Below are 22,311 nucleotides of genomic sequence, written 5' to 3'. Positions count from 1 at the left end.
AAAGGTTCTGGTCCTGTTGCGGAACCCAATAGAACTTATTACAATTTATGGGTTCCTGGACCTTAACAACCCTGGTTTGTGGTCCCACTATGTAAGAATTTTTACTGCAGTATCTTTGAAAAATGAATTGGCTTTAATAAACAAGTGCTCAAATAATATATATATACACAAAATATAACATTTTCTGCTTTATTTATTACTTTGTAATTATACAGCAAAATTTATTAGTAATTCATGCACAATCAAACTTGTTCCCATCTCATGAAAAACCTCCAATGCCATTACGAGATATCTTACATTGTTTCCTGTCAAATACCATAGGGACAAACAATTCATACATTTCTCAAGCACAAGATCTACATCATCACTCAATACACATCATGGCAAAGGCACTAAAACACTTCCAAGAGGAAAAACAAAAAAATATCAATTCCTTATGTTTACAACTAATGGAATGACACAGATTACATTGTCAATTGCACAAAATAATGTCTAAATTTCAGAAAGTCACTGATTAATATTTACAGTCTATCCAAGGAGTCTATGGAGCAATGCTGCATGTAACAGCATAGAAGGGGAGAAAACGAGTGGGCATAGCGAAGTCTGGTAGATGCAGTCGCATTGCCCCCTCAAAGCATTATCTTTTGCATATTCATTTGTTGAGCCCTCTTGAGTCGCCACTTGCACAGATGACTCGTTTTCTTTCGCTTGCTCCACACACACCTGGGACAAAGTACACTCATACTTCAATAGTTCAAAAAGGCTACCTAAAACACAACATCGACAATTAAAGTGTGTGTCCTATTACATATCCATTGCAATTTTATTACAATGGAAGTCAAGGCACGCATTTATCATGAAACATGCAGGCATTGCCATGTTTTAAAACTCAAAACTGAGCAGAGAAGTCAACCCTAGATCAGTAACCCTTTGTAAATCTGACATCAATTGATGCATTACCTTTTTATTTGTGTACCATTATTAACTTTCAAATCCAGATGTGCTTTAAAGGTATCAATGGTGTTGTAATTGTTTTTATTAAGCAAGCATTTTAATTTATATTACTTCAAAGCAAAATAAAATGTAGGGTTAGAAATGAAGTGTACAAGTATTCACTCTAATAAAACCCTGGAGTTCATTTTCCGTGCTGTTTTTCTTTGAAACTGATTTCACCACCTGTCTGTTGGCTTCGTCATGCATGTGCTAGGGGGTGGAACCATGCCACCCGCAGCCACCTAACGACCCAACAGACAAGTGGTGAAATCGATTGCGAAGAAAAACAACATGGAAAAATGAACCGTAAATTTATTCCAAGTATTTATTTATTTATTTATTAGAGCATAACCACCAAATGCATATCTCTATTTATATTTTTCTTTTACATTAACATCAACCTAAGTTTTTTTTAAAAAAAAATCACAACGTATAGCTTGTGGGTTAATTATCTACGAAGTTAAAAAAATACCATATTTTTCAAAACTTGGAAAGTACTAATGCATCGTATAAATATATATTTCAGTTAACCTTCTTTTTGTGACTGTCTTCATAATTTAAAGAAACACTGAAAAAAGTACATATACAAATCAAATTAACTATGAATACTTATCAGTTGTAATCCTGAAGTGATCTCTCCCACCGCACAAACCTGTTCAGACTAACATCCTGCAGATTTGTGATTTGCAGAAGTGGTCATATTTTCAACATTTTGAAAAATTATGAGGTGTTAGTGATGTAGGGTTAACGGAAAGAAGCTATATTTAGCCCCATGACGTCTTCCTGTACAGTTTCTGTTTAAGTGGGGTGTGAATTCGTACAATAATTTGGCAAACAATAATTCATTATGGAGAAAAATCACACAAACATATATATTTGCTGAGAAAAGATGTGACTACTCATTTCATTTGCTGATAATCAAACAATATTTAAACATGAATGATAATTTGACTATATTTCTTACAATCTTGTTCATTTCACAATTACCTTATTGCTAACAGAAAATATGCAATAAAATTTAAAAACATGCAACGAGAGAAAAGAAAAAAGACAAATTCATCCCCATGTGCATAGCACCATGCCATGGGGTGTGGGGCTATGATCGGCTACTTTGCTTCAACTCATATGGGGCTGTGGTAACCCCAGAGGGACATGGGACTAGGCAACCAATGGTAGAAACTACCCGACGAATTCTGGGATTCAAACCTTGCTCAACTGCATAGTCAGGCACCTCACTATCTGGACATAGTTTTGCTAACTGCAAGATTCCACAAATGTATAGCATGGAAAACTTGCTATCATTACCAAAGCTCACTCAATTTAGATTACATGGACACACAAACATGAACATAGGCAGTTAAATCTATTAATACAAAGAACAAATTACTAACTGGTAATCAGTCTCAAAAATTAAATCTTGTTGCTCATATAAAGAGAGAACATTGCAAAGATGATTCTTCATATTATCTGAACTGAATAGCTGCAGTTAACTATTTTGCTCAAAACAGATTCTATCCCTGATTTAGATTATAACAATGATAATAATAATAATGCATTATAGAATACAATTCATGGGGTACTACGTAACATTTAAGTAACAAAGTTAAATCAGCTGGTCAGAAAGAGCTATGAACAATATATCTGCATATTTCATTTCGCTAATAATAAAATACATATATTTACAAACTAGCACGAATATAATAATGCTCTTTCTTAATATATTGGGTTGATGCATAAGTTCGTAGCATTTGTTTCTGGTATGGCAACACTTTGTTGTTAGGAGCTTGATTATCATTTAGCGTTAGTCATTTGGATGGGCATTGTTGTGCTTATGAATACAACTTGAATTTTGCACATTTAAAGGCGTTAGTTCTATTTGCGGACAACATAACATTTAAGTGTCACGTAGAAAAAAAATAACAATTCCAATATATTCTTTTGTTTGAGTTTAACAGGGGGAGGCAACTCGAAACATTTGTGCCATGTACAGGAAGAACGTCATTAGGAAAAGCATGGCAAGAAAATGGTTTTGTCATTTAAAAGAGGGCAACTTTGACTTGATTGTTTCTCTGGCTTTGATGAAGACTGTTTAAACATTTTAATTCATGATGATGTATGTCAGCCAACCCAGGAATTGGTGCGCAGGGATGTTACCATCACTGCTGACATTTATCAACAACAACTCAGGTGCCTTGCAGTCATGATTCAGGTAAAATAACCACGTAAAATACATCAAGTGCAGCTGCAACATGATAATGCACACCCACACTCTGCTAACATGATAAAATCGGCTGTCCAGGAGCTTGGTTGGGAGGTTATTCTGCAGCCCCCTTACTCCTCAATCTTGCAGCCTTGGATTTCCACCGTTACTGCTCTCTAATCCACCAATCTTCAAGGAAACTCCTTTCATAACGAAATCACTTCAAACTTGGCTTGACTTCTTTAACTCTAAACTCAGCTGATTTCTTCACGCCTGGAATCGAAAAACTGCCCCAGAATTGGCAGACAGTCATAGGGAATGAAGGATAATATACGTGGGTTGGAAAATTAATAGTGACAACACTGCTGTATATACACCATGAAACGGAACCAGTGCTTCTCACTTTACCACATGTTAGTTTGATACCTAACATACCTTCCAGTATATTAACTCTTCATTCCAACAGTAGGTGCATGCGCAGTGACGAGAGGAATAGAGTATCGTTGGAGTTGGCCGTCTAAAGTTATGTAGTCAGAATCCCAATAAAGTGAAAGTTTTGGTGATTCTCGCTATACCTCCAGGACAGACCGCGAATGCACAGTATTACTATTCACTTTTGGAACATATCTGCAACTTGCACTTTCTGCTGAATCCTCCCATCATTTTGCAGGATAATGCTCGGATGCTTATAACGCAATCAGTGGCTGATTTGTTAGCTCGATGGGGTTGCCAGATGCTCTACCAGCTCCTGTTACTTTGATTTGATCCCTAAGATGAAGCTTCCGAACTGTTCCAGAGATTCTTTACGCAATAGACCGCTACATTCAAATCATCGACAGAACAGGCGATGCTACAGGTATACTACGACTTCCACATCATTGGCAATGGTTGTACAAAATGCTGGTGACTACATTAAAGATCTGCGAAAATTTCACAGAGGCATCTCTTTTGTAACATTTGAGAATAAATAGTTGCCACTATTAAATTTCCAACCCATTTATTACTGATTAGCTTCTGCATTATGTACATCTCAAATGAGGAACAAATAAAATCCTTGGCCAAAGTGAAAAAAAAAAAACACTACAAACTTATGCTTCAACCCTATATACATATATACACAAGTCAAAAACTGAAGTTTTATTTATTTATTTACAAGGTGGTAAGGAAAATCATAATCACAGTGAGTGTGTGTGTGACCGACTTGCACATGCGGTGCTACCTGTACCGATAGGCAGAAAATTAATAGTATGGTTTCAAAATAATAAAGACTGCAAGAATAGTAATAAAGTGGAACTCAGTGCTATAGAGTTGAGTCAGCTCGAATTTCTTTTATAGGAAATAAAAATATTGGATTGATATATGAAGGACAGCCAAAAATTATTGAATGATTTGAACATGTTCTGTGAAGACTTTTAAACAGAGAATGAATCATGTAGGAAGATACGAAAATTTTCTCCTGCTTGTTCATATTAGTTTATTATTTTACCACCAGGTGGCACTGTTGCAAAGTGGCAGCTAATTAAGAGAACACGTTTTTGCAACCTAGATCTTTACATGAATATGTCAATATCAAGAGCTCGGCCAATACTTTCATACACAATTTGGCCAAGAACTTGCTATGTAGATGGTATGAACAATTCAAGGGAATTTATTTGGAAAACTTTGTTCTTTGGTGTTCTGTAAGACTATGAAATATATTCAGGTGTGCAGTCTCAGAGCAAGCCAACAACATGGTGCCCTGAAAGAAGAAAAAAGTGTGATGCATGCCAGAACAGGCATGTAGCCAGGGGAAGGGCTGAAGCCTTCCCTCCAAAATCCTACAAGTATCTAATTTAAATAATGTATAGTGGTAATTAATTTTACTTAGCAGGATTAATCATCTTGTACAATAAGTTGTAATGTACTGAGAAATTCATGTTCAGGGCTTGTACCCCCACTCCCACTTTCTCGCATTTAGATAGTGGCTGCTGATAAGGGATGTGCCATGCTTTTGTTACATGAAGGGAAATTTCCCTTGGTGGAGGAAAATCTAGGTCTAATTTATCTCAAAAGGCAATTTTATGAAAAATATAGAAATGGCAGAAAAATTTGAAGGTGTCGGACTTTTGTTTTTGGTCAACTTGCATGCATGAATTGGTGTTTTATTTCTATTACATCTAATTAATCTAGATGGGGTGTATAATAAACATATACAATAAATAATAACTGTTGTGGCACACCAGGTCAAATTTTCAGAATACAGATAACATCACTGAAATGCAGGAACCATATGAAGAGATTTTATTTAATACTATATCACTCAATTCAAAGAATGAATGGTTCCATGAGTTACCAAAATTCACAATTGAGATTTTTTATGCAGGAAGTGAAACAATGTAAACTTTGACAAAAATTTCACCCTCATTTTCATATATTCTTGTTCAACGAGGGATGTAAAAGCTAATAACTAAACCAAATAAAAATGTATTTAGTAAATCAGCTGCATAAAATGTAAAAAACTGTGGTATTGGGCAATTACCGATCTGGTGGATCATGTCCAAGTGTGTCCTCAAGATAATAATAATAGCAGTTTATTATTTGATTATTATTTCTCTTATTCAATTTTATGCCAATGGCCTGACTCTCCATCTCACAAATATTTCTGGTAATGTCCACCCATGGAAATTGAAAATTTCTGTGTGTTTGTCAACACCATGTCCAACTGTCCGATCACGGAAGAGGAGAATAGCTCACAAATCTACACAATTGGGGTACAAGTAGGAACATGCATAAAGCAATGCTGTAGGTTTCAGATCAGTATTTATTTATTATTGCTTGTTTTGTTGTGTTTGCGATAGCTGTTACAACTTGTACAACCCTTCTTAACGTATTTTGCTGGCGACGATATGTGAAACTTCAATGTTGTTTAAACAGCAGGCAATCTTCACGGAACCAGTTTTCCATCTCTGTTCCCCTCTCAGCCATCACCTTTGTTTCGCCACTTACTTGACGAATCCAGTTAGCGCATGCACAGCATGTCTCTGTTAACTCAGATGGACTGTAGCCATTCACTCTAATTTTACGTTTCAGTTCAAATCAGTGGTGGTGCCAAAATTAATAGTCTAGGGATGTCAAGGAGGTGCAGAATTAAATTTAGAGGGTGCAAAGTTGAAAAAAAAAAAAAATGAAACATGCATGAGTTAGTCACTACATAAAATACCAATCATCAACAGGCTTCAATCAAAATGCCCCAATGAAACTGAAAACCACTACTGACCACAACAACCACGTCTTGTAATTTGAAATGAACAAACTTTTCCAATGCAGACCAATAACATATATTGTACGTTACAAATAAAGAAACAATTCTTAACTTCAATGCTGATAAAAGAAAGACAACAGCCAATGTTCTTTGTAAACACTGTTGCCAGTAGGAAAGTATGCTTCTCTTTCAGATTAGGATCAATGGCTTGCCTGTTGTATACATTAATAGTGGCCTCACTTCAATACGAACATTCTATGCCATGGTGATTGATTTAATTTATTTTACGTCACCTTTCTGTCACTTTTGGCTAATCGTGACTATGCTCAACATGACAACACAGTTTTATAAAAACCATAACATGACACTGCAAGAATTAATAGCATTTTAGGTTCAAAATAGGTTTTGAAAAAGGGGTGCGGAAGAAAATTGAGGGCTGCACAAGCAACCTGCCATCGCACCCAATTTAAATGCTACATACAGGGTGGCGCATATTGTATCTACCAATAGAAATTGGCAACCCTGTCGAAACGCAGGGTTGGATGAACGCCTTTACTGCCACGATTCGTGTCTGAAACGGCCAACGTTCCATGGCAGACTAATTGCGAGACTTGCAGCTGCCTAAGCATGGGGAACTTTTGCACCTGCGTTCCGACAGGGTTGCCAACTTACACTGATACAATATGCACCACCCTATATTTTCCTGGTTCTAATTCACAAACGTTTCCATAAATCTAGGTTGTTAAATGTTTGATCAACCTGCATTCTGAAAGAGTATGTACTGACTTGAAGTCACACATATGGATGAGGAAATATGCAGACTACGCAAGTTGACTCATGTGTCTAAGAGTTTCTGAACAAGCCTATGCCAAAAATATACACATTATACATGCAGTGACTATTTACATTGATAGCATATTTGTTACCATTTTGTCAATATTAACAATATAAAAGCATGCCCTTGCATGATGCGTTCTCGAACATTGTTACAAAACAAATAATAAACATTTCTTCAATATGAAGGATTTACCAGTAACGTAATTGTTCTTTGTATCTTTACATTTAACATTACTTCATTGGCACTATTATAACAACATACAAGTGTCATACCATAATCTTAGACTAGTCATCAATGAATGTATGTTACTGTAGTAAACTAAGAAATAATCTAAATTAAAGTGAATCGGATTACACACAAATGAACATTCAAAATGACTTGAACTAAAAAATAAACCTTTGCTGCCACTACCAACAGCAGGGAAACTGAACCCCTGTACAAAAAGAAATATCAAAATTTTAGCACACAGAAACTCATCATTTCTTACTGTACGCTACATAAAAGTGTCGATAAAACTGATTCACTTAATCAGATTAAATGTGTGTACCACTCACAATACATTTCAATACTGAAACAGTAGAAATGTGAGCCAAGCTATAGTTTTACATCAGCAATTCTTAAACTAAATATTAGGAAAACTGCTCTATTTGTATTTTGACTGTTTTAAGATGCTTTTCTGCCACTTTAAGTTAGGGATGGCCACAATATCTGGATAACGGATATCCGTATAATCCAAATATCTAGATAGAATCGATTTGATGAAGGATTTGTAGAAAATCTGTTAAGCCCGTAAAATGGATAAACGATAAAACTGCCCGGATTATCACACATTGGATATCCAGACATTTTGCATAATCCAAATATCCAGATAATCCAAATACCCCGATAATTCAGATGAAAAATTATCTGATATCTGAATAAAATTTTATCCGCATTTGGCCATCCCTACTTTCGGTTATTTCTCTTGTAGTTTACGGCTGTTAGAAGCACAAAAACACATTTTGGTGTGATGTTTCAGAAGAACACAAGGTCCCTTCATCAGACATTTATTTTTAGTTTGATTAAGGATACAGTTGAAACAATGGGATAAATTTAACAAAAAGAAGCAGTTACATTGTTGTAACATAACTGTGAAACGGTTTTTTTTGTTAAATTTATCCCATTGTTATAACTGTATCCTTAATTAAACTAAAAATAAATGTCTGATGAAGGGAGTGTGTTTTCTTCCTGAAAGTCATAACAAAAACTTTGTTTTTATGTGTGTAACAGCCGTAAAGTACAAGAGAAATAATTCATTATACACTTTTGGTTATTTGCAACTATAAGGATGTGATGAGTGTATATAATAAATTAAAGGAAACCTCACAAATAAATATGCATGTCCGAGTCGGGACTCAAAATTTGGAACCTTTCGTACTAAAATCTTAATTTGACCACTCAATGTACTTGGCCACCAAATTAATATTGGGGAGGGGGGACTAATTTGACTGACATTGATTAGTTCATTCATAGTCTAAATCACAATTTGAAGTGAGAAGATGATGTGCATCACATTTTGCTTAGAACTGTTTTGCTACCTTAAAGGCTACAACTGATGTTATGTGACCCACATATACATTTTAACTGATTTAATAAAGCAATTTACACAATCCAATTTCCATGTTATCAGTTTCCATGTTTGTTAGATAGAAATGATAATGATAACGTATAAAGTACAACTTAGGACAAGAAAACAAAAACGTAACTAGGAAAAAAAATAATTTAGTACCACAATTGAAGTTGGAAGAATAAAAAACATTTCTGTGCATTTGGAAGATAATTCCACATTAATGATCAGTGATTACTCATAATAATTGACTTCTTCTGTATTCATTATCTAGATGCTGCAATCCAAAACTAGAAAAAATTCATAAAAACAATTCAAGTAATGCTCCTCCTGGCAACATCAAATCAAGATATCACACACATACTAACACCTCACATGGAAAAACAGTTCATCACTGAGAAATGATAGGGTCTGATGGCACCAGATGTAAAATGGACACAAGGATGTTCCATACAAACCCAGGAATCTGTAACAACACTGTAATTTTGCTATTTCATCTACATCCTAACACACGCAGAAAATTCTTAACTGTCATCATTGAGACATCATCATCCCGCCTCCCAGCTAAACTTTTTAATGCTGTTGGCTATTACTTGATAATTTCAGTTGCATACTGCACAAAAGTAATTTTCAGATGTAACAAATACCTCAATTCTAGCAATCTCGCAATGCAGAAATACAAAGACATACAAAAGAAAAAACTCATCATACATGTCTTAAGGCACGATCATTTTACGGTTTGTATCTGCAAAACAAAACATGATTACTCCTCTCGGCCAGGTAGAAAATATCTCTGCATCCATACTCCCTGTTTGGGCACGGCAGCGGCATGCTTTCAAAAACAGATTCCAGCAGGCGAATTCTTGATTCTGCAACAGGATTTCCGCAGACAGGACATTTCGTGATTTTAGCCTTGCAAGACTGGCACACGTGGTGACCTTCACTACACATGAAAACTGGTGGCACCGGTATATCCAGGCAAACGTTGCACTCCATCACCTTCCACAAGTTGTCTAAAATTCCATCCGGCAACTCAGCCAACTTCAAAGATTTCTCCTAAAAAATTATATAGAAATAAAATATTCTCGGTATATATCCAAAATAGTGTAAGGATAAAAATTACACCTCTCACAATTCTGGTTAATTTTGATAACTATTAGAAAACATAGAATCTCTCCCACTTTTTCCTCCACTAATGGAAATTTTGAATAACTGGTAATGTACAGGCACTACAAGCAACTGTGTCTCAAATATTTGTAAATGCATGTAATGCAAAAAACAGCAGTACAGGGGAGCACCAGTAACATATCTGTTCAACACATGTTTTTTATACATAAAAGTACTTTTGACAAGTGTTTTACAAGTTCATCCGCATATACATACATACACTATAATTTTTGCTTCAGACAATGGATACTGTTCATACTTTCTAACATAGTAGGTTAAACAGCAGGCCAATTTCAGACATTTTACAGTGCCTGTCTGACATTTGACTGTCTGACATTTGCAGTTCATTTCCCACGAAATGATGGGAAATTAACTGCAAAATACACGACTCAAACACGAAAATTAGAGTTTATTTACCAACATGACACTTTCTGAAGTTCGATTTATCCTGTGAGATAAATCAATTCGTGGAAAATTGATTAATTCTGCTGTAAATATTTGAGAAGCAAAAATGGACCCCTTTATACAGGAATAAACGTAATACTCTTGTAACTACATAAATGTGCTATTAGAAGGAATATGTTTATTTTGTGTAATAAGTGCAGTTTTGAAATCAAATTTAGGATTATTCACAATTTTAAAACAAAATCTTATTTTATATACATACCACTTTTGATCTGATTTTTCACAACACCGAAATTTTATTTTATGTACCGCTTTTGAACCTGAAATTCATTGATTTTGTACCGAAATTTTGCTTTTTTATTTACCAAAAATATGTGCCTAATTATAATTTGTGTTCTAACTAATAAACAAAATAGTGTTTGCGACAATCATCATGTACAGCATGTTCCTTATCACCTCGTGAGTAAATATGTATGCTAACCAGTAATTTATTGTAACCTGTAGCTTAGGCAGACATATTTGATGAAATGCACATCCTCATGTACCATGGAATATGTTCATATCAGCATTAATTTCTGTCGCCTTCAATCTATTTTACATGAAGTGCTTTATCATTGCACAGTGTTTCACAGTGCTCAATCTTCTCAATTGTGCACTACACTAACACCTGCTCTGCTCTTCCTGCCTCCCGACACAACACTGCAGGCATCTGTCAGCCATTCTTAGAACTTTTCAAACGCCTCTCGTATTTGTGATACTGGTTTATAATGACAAATAAAGTTGAGCTTAAGTTATATTACAGCCAATTTCCAACCTACATTCTGTGTTCCAAGGTACAAGAAGGTATGTTTTCTATGGAACACTTTACATATCATTACATTTTATTTATTTTATCCTTAATAGGACTTTAAAATAGCAAAATACAAACAGGAAGTTGTAAAGAACTCTTCAATATATATTGCGAGTATTTTTTCATGTAATAAAAAATAAAAAAATAAATTTAAAAAAAAAAATTAAATGTAAAAAGTGTTTCATGGTCAAACAGTCTCCCCGAACAAAATAAAATAAAGTGAAAATTAAAAAGCAATGATGAATATGTTATTAAAACTGCACTACCATCTCACAGATACAGTGTGACCGACCTCGTTACTTTTCCATGTGCGACAGATGGAGGGTTAACCCTTTTCAGATGGCTGGGACAACAGTGACAACAAGAGCTGTAATTTCTTGAGGACAGCTCCATGTGGTGCATTAAAAGTGCCATGCCTCGAAAACCAGAGATTACTTCATTAATTTTTTCCTATTCATTCACATACGTATGAAGGTATGAGATACTCAAATTTCAACATATAACAAGTCTTGGAAATCTGTTAAAAGTGGGTTTTGGTTTTCACTGGTTAAGAATTTTAATATGTGAGCTTTCGAAATGCATGGAAATGTTTTTAAAATTTCACAGAATGAGAACTATTTGTTATATTTGAAGTTTCTCTTATTTTGGATGGAATGCCTAGGACTTTCACAGGAGGTATAATCGACGCGCTAGCTACGTTAACGACTGACTGTCTTTGAAGTCCACGGAGCGTGTCCACCAGTTCCAAGAATCACACTTAACGCAAAGTGTTGCCACAAATTTACTCTCCACATCTATTCTACGCCACCTTGTCCCTCCGCACACAAGCACCTTCCCACGGTCTCCACATTGAAGTTGCAAAAGTACGGCAACAGCGTATCTGCAGTCATGTGACCAAGACTCCACGTGGAGTAGACGAGCAGAATGACAGCTGCGCCCATTGGCTGAAGGTTGAGTGTGATTGGAAAACAATTCACCCACTATTTATCCCCACCCACGTTTGTAGCGACAGGTTTCTTTAGTCTTCGACGTTAACGAAGTAAACGCGTGGACTATACGTGATATTCCATATCAATACAGGCACACTTAGAAATAGAAAAGAGGGTAATTTACTCAAAAATCTGTTTTCAGTAAGCCCCCATATTAATCTGAAATAGAAAAATTTAAAAATGTTTCCATGCTATGCACCACTGAAAACTGAGTAATGAATGTTTGAAATCAGGAAAGGGAAAGACTTTATGTATCATAAAGAATAATATGTATATTGCACAATAACATTTTTAAAACTCACAACAGTGTATTGCTACAAGGCCTCTTCAAAGAGGAATTTTTCTGTAAATTCTATTTTTTTTCCTCTCGTCCTAATTGTTATTTGGGAATGGGATACCATAATTTTCCCTTGACATGAGAGCATGAAAACCTCCCATTTCAAAAAGCTTACATATAGGAGTGGCCCCCTTCTGTACATAACCAGGTGACAGCAATAGAATTTTGTCTACAAAAGGGAAACTGTGTATTTAACCATATAAAAAACAAAACAAACAAACAAAACAAAAAATGCATATGAATTACAAAATTAAATGTCTTTTCATAAAAATAAAACAGCAGAAGTTTGTACTACGGTTCAAGCTATGTACAGAAATGTTTATTAGCAATTTTAGGGGTGACCTAGTAAGGCATCCAAAAGTCAGCCTCACTTCCCTATAGTACACTCTGGTACATCATGCATCATGCTCTGCAGAATCGCTCAAAATATTTTGACCCAAGCCACCACTGCTAAGTAACCTGAATATATTTAGCTTTGGATATTTTCCATCTGAGGAACTTCACATTCAGAATTATTTCAGAAATTGTAATATATGGCAAACTTGATTTGATGACACAGCGACAAGCAAAATTACCAAGGTGAAAATACAAACTGTGACAAAATTACCTTCGCAGATAGGGTTTCCTTATTCATCATCCAGGTTCCACTGCTTTGCACATCTGCATTTGAAGTTGAAGGCTGACAATCAAGACTGGCAACAACGCAGGTGCTTGTCCCCTCAGCAGCCGATGAAACTGATTCTTTAGGTTCGGGTAAATGCCAGACAGAACTTCTATTGGATCCTCCAAAAGACAAAATTGTTTGTCCTGCAGAGTCCCGCTTAGTTCCATGTAACCTTGACATTAAGCGTGACTTGTCATCGAAACGGAACACTTCTCGAACTGCAATATGAAATAGATAATGACTACGCTAAACATTTTATTTAAAAAAAAATCTATATATATTGGGGATTCACCAACCAATGAAATTTTTGTTGATGTCGATCAAGTACTGTTATATATGTATCTTTCTTATTTTGTGTAGCCTTTCTTGACTCTTCAAGGTGCGATTAAATTGATGACATAAATGTCCATCGAGAGTCAAGCACTCAACATGTATGGCCAACAAGGCAGCTAAATAGGCCAAAAAGATATAAAATTACACATGAGCATCCATGGAGAACCTGAAGTTTTCTCACGTCGTGTAAGTAACCAGGTGACTTCAGTAGCCTGCAGAAAAACAAGTTGTATAGTTTCCACAAATTTTTTTACAAAAACCTACATTTAAAAAAAATATTTAAACTTCTGTCTGCCCCTGTTTAGAAAATAGTGCCAAAAATAGTTTGTAATATTATTTCTTTTATAGTTTTTCTTGTATGTACGCATTGCTTGCGTTGTCTGTTTTATTTTTATTTCAGATAAAAAAAAATTGATCACATTATTTTTTATTTAAAATTATGAATTCCAAATATCATCAGGTAATTCAAAGTCATCATTGTTTTCACAAAGTCTCTTGATGTTTATCTGAAATAAAAATAAAACAGACTGCTTCTTTTCACAGTTAAGTTGCTATATTGCAACAATGTAACATTGACAACATCCATTATATAATGGATTCTTTTTGTTTAAAAAATTGCTAACCATTGTTGTAACTGTATCTTTAGTCAAAATGAAAATAAATGTCTGATGAAGGGAGCGTGTGTTCTCCTGAAATGTCACTACGAAAAACTGTTTTCTTATGCTTGTAATAATCGTAAACTACAGGAAAATAATAAATATTTCTGTTATAGTTTACGGTTCTTACAATCACATACACACAATTTTTTATGTAGCTTTTCAGGAGAACACATGCTTTTTCTTCATCAAACATTTATTCTTAGTTTGTGGTCAAGAGAAAAACCTATACCAACCTGGGACCGTATTCCTGTTCTTCTCTCTCCTATGAGACAACCCACAAAATGTACAATCTGTCTGCTTGCACTGTTCTATGTGTGAAATTATCTTCCTCATATTGAAACAATTGTTAACTACACAAGAATCAGATGAACACTGCCTTGCATGTTCCACTAGCTTCCTACTTTGACGTTGTTTGCATATGACACACTGTAATAACAAAAACAAATTCTATGACTAGTTTTCCAGGCAATTTAAAAATAAATTTCCAGTAATTCTGCGGTTCAGGTTAATAAATAAGTATTACGACAATCAACTTCATTCAACACTGTTCATTATCATTAAAAATAAATTTCCATTCCCATATTCTGGCAAGTACACCCCTGTTCAGAACCACTTCATTTTACCAGATGTTTTCGATGCATTTTCACAATTCCATGACGTTTTTTAGCGATTGGTTGATTTCCTAAATTTTTCCAGATTTGCATGGATTTCTAGGCCAGTGAGAATCCTACCTAAAGAATACAATAATTAGCTCTGTAATTACACAGGAAAAATAAATATTTCCAACTCTGAAGAAAATTCAGTGGAATTTTCTCATTCATTTCTTTCCACATCTTAAGCTTTTCACTTTTGTTCCTTGAAAACCATAAAATCAAGTTTCCACCATGCTGCCCACTCACACCTTAACCTCCCACTTGAGGTTTAGTGGACCTATATTCAGCTGATTTGCCTACAGGCATCTTTTAATGGAAATACACTTTGAAATTTACAAATCAACTTAATTATGTATATGAATACTAAAAAGACAATGGATTGTTTCTACAAAATGCTGGCAGGTATAGTAGCCCAGACATAACACTGAAAATTTGCTGTTCTATTTGAAACAAAGTGTTTCAACAATGAAGACAACTGACTTCAAACAAAGAGGTAAAAATCATTTGTGCACATTTTTTGATTTACTTAATAAAAAAAAAAAGTAAAGTGCTCCCCTGTGCTTAGCACCACGCCATGAAGACGTATAGGGGGTGTGGGGGTAATGCCCCACACTTTCTTGATCCGGTCGTGAGTGGGGGTGATGTGATCAGCATCACCCCCCTGACTGCCCCGAGGTACCCATTTACTTAATACATGTTCCAAAATGATTATCAGGGTTTCAAGCAGTTGGTATATTGCAACAGACGAAGGTGAATGTTTATATCGTGCATGTAAGAGAAGAACGGCTGTGAGCGAACATCATTTGCTACCCATCAGTCACAGCGGCGTAGGTGTTTTACAAGATTGCAACCCTCGTGCAGAAGTCCTTTTGTGCCGTTGAATTTGCAAGGTGTTGTTCTGTTGTTCCAGTTCAGCGATCTTTTTGACGGTGATTTGGAAGTGATCCTCTGACTAATAACAACATTCATTGATGGTTTAATAAGTTTCAAACAACTGGATGTGTCTGCAAAGGGAAGAGATCTGGACATCCAAGCTTGTCGAACAAAAGCGTCGAGAAGCACAGGACTACCGGATGGATGTATATGGTGTCACAAAAGGTGCTCACATTGAACATTTATAAGGTACACTGTGTAAACTTGTTGTTTACTCCCATATACAGGGTTTGTCCGGAAAGAAACTAGCACCATTTGTCTGTGAAGCGACTGTACAGCGCCGAGCGGTGTACCGGTGAAAACGAGTGGGAGGGACCTGAAGCTTTCCAGCGGTACCGAGGTTAGTCGCCTCAGTGCTCTCGGCGAGTCAGGACGTGCTGCGGCGTGAACCTCTGTGCAGTGACCTCGTCGTACTTACGATGGAGAAAACGTTACGGCAACGTTACACGTTGAAATTTTGTGTCAGGCTGAACAAGACGCCAAAGGAATCATACGACATGCTGAAGGAAGCCTTTGGGGATGACTGCATGTCCTATTCGCAGGCAAAGAAGTGGCACAAAGCATTCCGAGAAGGTCGGGAAGACGTCAACGACGAGGGCCGTTCCGGATGCCCCTCAACATCGCTAACGGAGAAAAGTATCACCCGCATGCGCGAATTGCTCAACACAGATCGTCGAATGAGTGTTTGTATGATGGCTGAACAGTTAAACCTGCCGAAAACCGTTGTCCATGAGATTGTATCGGAACAATTGGGCATGCAGAAAATTTGTGCTAAACTTGTGCCGAAAGTGTTGACCGACGTGCAAAAAGTGAATCGCGGGGAAACGTGTCAGGAACTGAAACAACTTTGTGAGGATGATCCCAGTTTCCTAGACAACGTTATCACTAGTGATGAATCATGGATTTTTGAATACGATCTGGGCTCCAAGTGGCACACAACATCATCGCCGCGCCAGAAGAAAGCTCGCATGTGCAAATCCCGAGTCAAATCCATGGTCATTGTTTTCTTTGATGCAAAAGGAATCGTTCACCACGAGTTCGTCCCCACTGGCCAGACTGTCAATGCTCAGTATTACAAGCGAGTGCTTCAAAGACTGAACGCCAGGGTCACCAGAGTCCAAAAGGAGTTCCAAGGGTCATGGAAACTGCATCATGACAAAGCACCCTCTCACACCACCTTTGTTGTGACATCCTACCTGACCCGGATCAGTGTACCAATGGTTCCCCACCCACGCTACAGTCCCGACCTAGGCCCGGCTGACTTCTTTTTCTTCCCTCCATTGAAACGGGTGCTTAAAGGACATCATCTCGACACTGTGGAGAACGTCCAAACAACCACAATGGCTCTTCTCAAGGACATCCCCCTCGAGGAGTTTCAAAAGGCCTATAGATAATGGACATCGCGCTGGCAAAAGTGTATTGATGCACAAGGTTTGGTTTGAGTTGGTGTTTTAAGTCCACTTTTTGCACAGTAAGGCTAATCGGGACTGGACCTACAGTTTAAAGTGGGATCTGAACCACTTGTGCCTCCACCAGGTATCGAACCCGGGACCCCTGGATTACAAGGCAATGACGCTACCACTGCACCAGGGGGGAGGCCTTTGATGCACAAGGAATGTACTTTGAGGAATATTAAGTTTTTGTATGTGTACAATCAATAAATTGTGTTAAAAAAAATGAGGCTCGTTACTTTCCGGACAAACCCTGTATAAGGGAAATTAAATGACTATGACAACACGATAATCATTTTGGGGCATGCTCTACAAGCATGTATATGCACACACCGACACACACAATTGAAAGTGACTGATTTAGTTCATATTCTACAGATTTTTATTGCATTCAGCATGAAAATGTTACCATACTGGTATATTGCTACTGGCTAGTAGATTATTATGAAACAGGTGTACACATACATACCTCTTGGACTTTCAAAGCGACTTCCTCCCTCCTTTTACATCTTTTGGCATGAAAATAGTCATAACACAGTAACTGGTACTTGGGCAGTATCATTTCTTCAGATGTAAGCACCATCCTCCTGTCTTTGGGAAGCTGAACATCAACTGTCACATCTAACTGAACAACCTCAACAGGAGAATCTCGCCCTTTCGAAGAAGTTGAAGCAGCCAGATAATAGCCATTCCCAACTTGACTCCTGTGAAGTGCTTGGCTTTTAGCGAGTCTTTCCTTCAGTTCATTCATTCTCTCAATTTGCTCAAGTCTCTTTGTTTTATCGAACATTAATGGCATTTGCTTAATAAAGTTCCTCTCTGCCTGCACACGCTATAAAGAATAAATAAGGACAAGTGAATAATTTACTGAATTACATTTGCTATCAACCAGCAACATATTCTTGTATCATGTCTAGAGACCGGGTGATAAATTTTCATGGAGTTAAAACATTACTCACATTTTTCATTATTTTTGCAACAAAAGTGTGGTGAGGAAAGGATTTTGTAAATGAATTATTATCTCATGGGGAATATTAATATTTTAAAGGAAAACTCTGGTAGCTAGACTTATATGTTAAAAAAAGTTTAAATAAATATTCTGAACTATTCTGAATTCATAAAATTTTTGGCCTGACCTTCTAGAAAGGCACCAAAAGGTCAATCTCACTTCCTGCAGTGCACCCTGATAACTGAAATTTTGCATCCCAATAAGGCTCTGGTATCTGGATGCACGGCCAAAGTAATCATTTGTGGAGATGTGTTATCCTGTGTGTACTGGGTGCACCTTTACAGCCTCACCTCTTAAAAGGTAAGGATATTTTAGTCCTCACAAACAGTATAGTTTTAATTGTGTTATGCCCATAATTGAAACATCAAACTAACTAACTCTCTAGCCTTCTTCAACTCGAAGGTTTATGGCTGTAGCAGCACAAGCCCTCCATCTGTCCCTATCCTGGGCAACATCAATCCAATCTTTTCCATCCTTACCAATTTCCTTTAGGTCCATCTCAAGATTATCCCTCCATCTTCATCTTGCCCTTCATACAGGCCTCTTACCATCGGGTTTCACAACAAGAATCCTGAAAGCTCTTCTTTCCTATACCATCTTAGTCTTCTTGATTAAATTACTGTAATAATATCTGTACATGACATGAGGGCCTCTCCGATGGCATAGTGGTAATGTTGTTGCCTTGCAATCAAGGAGTCCCTGGTTCAATAACCAGTGGAGGCAAATAGTGGTTCAGATCCCACTTTAAACTGTAGGTCCAGTCCTACTGTGCACAAAGTAGACTTGAAACATCAAATCAACCAAAGTGGTATCGTCTTAATCCTAATCATGCCTTTGACACAAAATTACAGCGCACAGATTATGAGGCAAAATGTGAAACGAAAAACTTAATTCTTAAAAAAGAATAAAATTCGCATTACTGTATTGCAATTATTACAAGCATGAATTCAAAATATTTCAGAACAGAATTCATGTCTTGGATGGACAAGTCGCCACACACTAGCATATATGGCTTACATTAAATCTGCCAAGAAGTTTCAAAGTAGCAGTGTTTTATTAACTTTCCAGGAATAAATTGAGTGGCTCGGTAGTAGAACTTCATAACCCACAAAAGTATGAAACCGAGAACATGCAAGTGAAAATTCATACATTGCATTGTGGCTTATGGGTTACCCACATGTTCCCATGTGTTTCTGGTTAATAGAGACTACTGGAGGAACTTCATTCACTATTGTACAGCAACTGGAGACTATGCAGCAACTAAATCAAATGTTCAGAGACTACTGGAGGAACTTCATTCACTATTGTACAGCAACTGGAGACTATGCAGCAACTAAATCAAATGTTCAGAGACTACTGGAGGAACTTCATTCACCACAGTACAGCAACTGGAGACTATAAAGCAACTAAATCAAATGTTCAGAGACTACTGGAGGAACTTCATTCACTATTGTACAGCAACTGGAGACTATGCAGCAACTAAATCTCATGTTCAGAGACTACTGGAGGAACTTCATTCACTATTGTACAGCAACTGGAGACTATGCAGCAACTAAATCAAATGTTCAGAGACTACTGGAGGAACTTCATTCACCACAGTACAGCAACTGGAGACTATGCAGCAACTAAATCAAATGTTCAGAGACTACTGGAGGAACTTCATTCACTATTGTACAGCAACTGGAGACTATGCAGTAACTAAATCTAATGTTCAGAGACTACTGGAGGAACTTCATTCACCACAGTACAGCAACTGGAGACTATGCAGCAACTAAATCAAATGTTCAGAGACTACTGGAGGAACTTCATTCACTATTGTACAGCAACTGGAGACTATGCAGTAACTAAATCAAATGTTAACTTCATTTTGAACTGAGTGTGGGTTATCAAGTTTTACTCCCAAGCCACTCAGTCATGTCTTCATTAGAAAGAAGAAATAAAGCACAAACAATTTTTCATTTATCATCCCACTGTTAGATTACCACGATATTTCCTCAAGGTCTGAACCTAACATGGATTTTCAGTGTATATTTTCTATGTATCTCACATTTGGAGATGAGAAAAACCATTAGGAAAATATGGTTTGATTATTTTCCTTTTTAGTTTCATTGATTGATTGAGTTGCTGTTAAAAGTTCACTTTATGCACAGTAAGGCTAATTGGGACTGGACTTACAGTTTTAAGTGGGATCCGAACCACCATGTGCCTCCACAGGGTATCAAACCTGGGACCCCTTGATTACAAGGCAACGACGCTACCAATGCGCCATCAGGAAGACCCTCTTGGAAAATATGGAATCCATGTATTTCACATATATGATAGGTGAACATTATGAATGTACTTCTTATAATGGAAATTTTAGTTTTTTGTGTATTTTCCTTATTTTGTGGCACTTTTCTGCCTGCAAATATGAAATTGATGAAGGGTTGCTCATCTCAAGACCAGAGCATTTTAGTGGCAAGATTGTAGGTCAACCACTCAATGTATTGGTGGCAATTTTGCATATAAAAAGTAGTTTCCAAATCAAATTCTCAGTTTCATTCATCATGATAGCACCGAAATGATATTTATATATATATATATTGAATGGGAACCCAAAATGCAGTCAGTTTCTGTACCAAAATTTTAACTTTTATTTACGAGTTAGTGTGTCTACCGATACGAGTACCAAATAATGGGAATGGCAGGAAAAACATGTACAGTAACAAATACAGTGGATCCTGACAGGCACATATCTAGAAATATATTTTGGGGGTCTGAACCAACTGTGTCACAATAATAATAATAATAATAATTATACTAAGTTAATTAAAATAGTATTAAAGTATTAAAATTAATTAGTATATTTTATTAAATGAATATGTAAAAAGACTGTATATGAATAAGTGATATAACAGCATGTATTCTAGCTTAACTATAGTTAAGGTCAGCAAAATTTGTAAGAAAAAAGAAAAAACTGACATGGCAAAGAAATTAATGTCAAATGAATAATGAATAGTTGTTGAAAAAAAATGTTATATCCAGTTGACGAAAAGTAAAGTTCCTAGTAATATTTTATGAATATTATTATAAGTAGTAATATATTTTGCATAAAACTTCTTTGGTATTGTCATTAAAGTCTTATGATCACAATAAAATCCTTGCCTTCCAATAAGTTCAGCAGAAATAAATGACACTAGATTAAAAAACAAGTATATTTTCAATATTTAATTTGTTATATTTCATTGTCTTCATTATTTAATTTTAGTACTTGGGGGACAGGGTTCAGACTCCCTGAATCCCTCTAAATACATCCTTGGATCCTGGATAATACATTTTTCACAGGAATAAGGTAAAAAAAAAACTTACAATGTGGGAAAATGTAAAATGAAGGAAAAATTTCTAACATTTGCCATGTTGGGGTGACTAAGATTGGATGTATAATGCGGGAAAATGAAAAATCAGGGTTCCACTGTAGTGATACTTACAGGATCTGAAGAAGAAGCATTAGACTGAATAACTTCAGCACTCTCCATTAACGATGCTTTAATTTGTTCGATTCTCATTGCTTTGTCCAAAGAGCTTGATGACACATTCTCTTTTTTTACTCTATATTTTGTTGATGCAAGTACCTCTGAAATAATGAAGCAAACTTTCACTAACATTAAATACAAAATCCAGCTTACTCACATTACAAAAAAAAGTGACCACAAATCAAAACAGCAAAACTATATTCTTACAAAATATACTTCAATTTCACATAAGGCAATATGCCAAATAAATGACATGTTAGTGAAACTTCCATGTGGTTGGCTTGTTAATTTCTTACTCTCAACTAGTCAGTATTTTGACAGTGTGTAAATACAACTGAAGCAGAAGTTCAATCAAACTGTTACCTAAATCACATATGGAAACACATTATTACTTTTAATAAGAGGTATTTTCTAGGCTTGAAGGAGTGTCGTGCTTGACACCAGCATCAACATGAGATGTCGAAAGCATTT

General features: G+C 36.2%; 1 protein-coding gene across 1 annotated transcript in view; it reads right to left on the bottom strand.

Annotated features, from left to right (window-relative positions):
• Nucleotides 1-175: 175 nt before the first annotated feature.
• Nucleotides 176-22,311, bottom strand: part of LOC145985426 (uncharacterized) — a 48,609-nt gene continuing 26,473 nt past the window's right edge. The window contains exons 5-9 of the mRNA XM_083119444.1: nt 21,796-21,941; nt 17,789-18,151; nt 14,516-14,708; nt 13,234-13,508; nt 176-9,934 (exon numbers count right to left, since the gene is read on the bottom strand). Coding sequence (XP_082975570.1) covers nt 9,611-9,934; nt 13,234-13,508; nt 14,516-14,708; nt 17,789-18,151; nt 21,796-21,941 — 1,301 coding nt within the window. The 3' untranslated portion in view covers nt 176-9,610. The remainder of the gene's footprint in view (nt 9,935-13,233; nt 13,509-14,515; nt 14,709-17,788; nt 18,152-21,795; nt 21,942-22,311) is intronic.

Source organism: Lepisma saccharinum, chromosome 3 (assembly GCF_977018435.1).
Source record: "Lepisma saccharinum chromosome 3, izLepSacc3.1, whole genome shotgun sequence".
In the NCBI taxonomy this organism is placed as follows: Eukaryota; Metazoa; Arthropoda; class Insecta; order Zygentoma; family Lepismatidae; genus Lepisma; species Lepisma saccharinum.
This window is presented reverse-complemented; position numbering and strand designations above follow the sequence as displayed.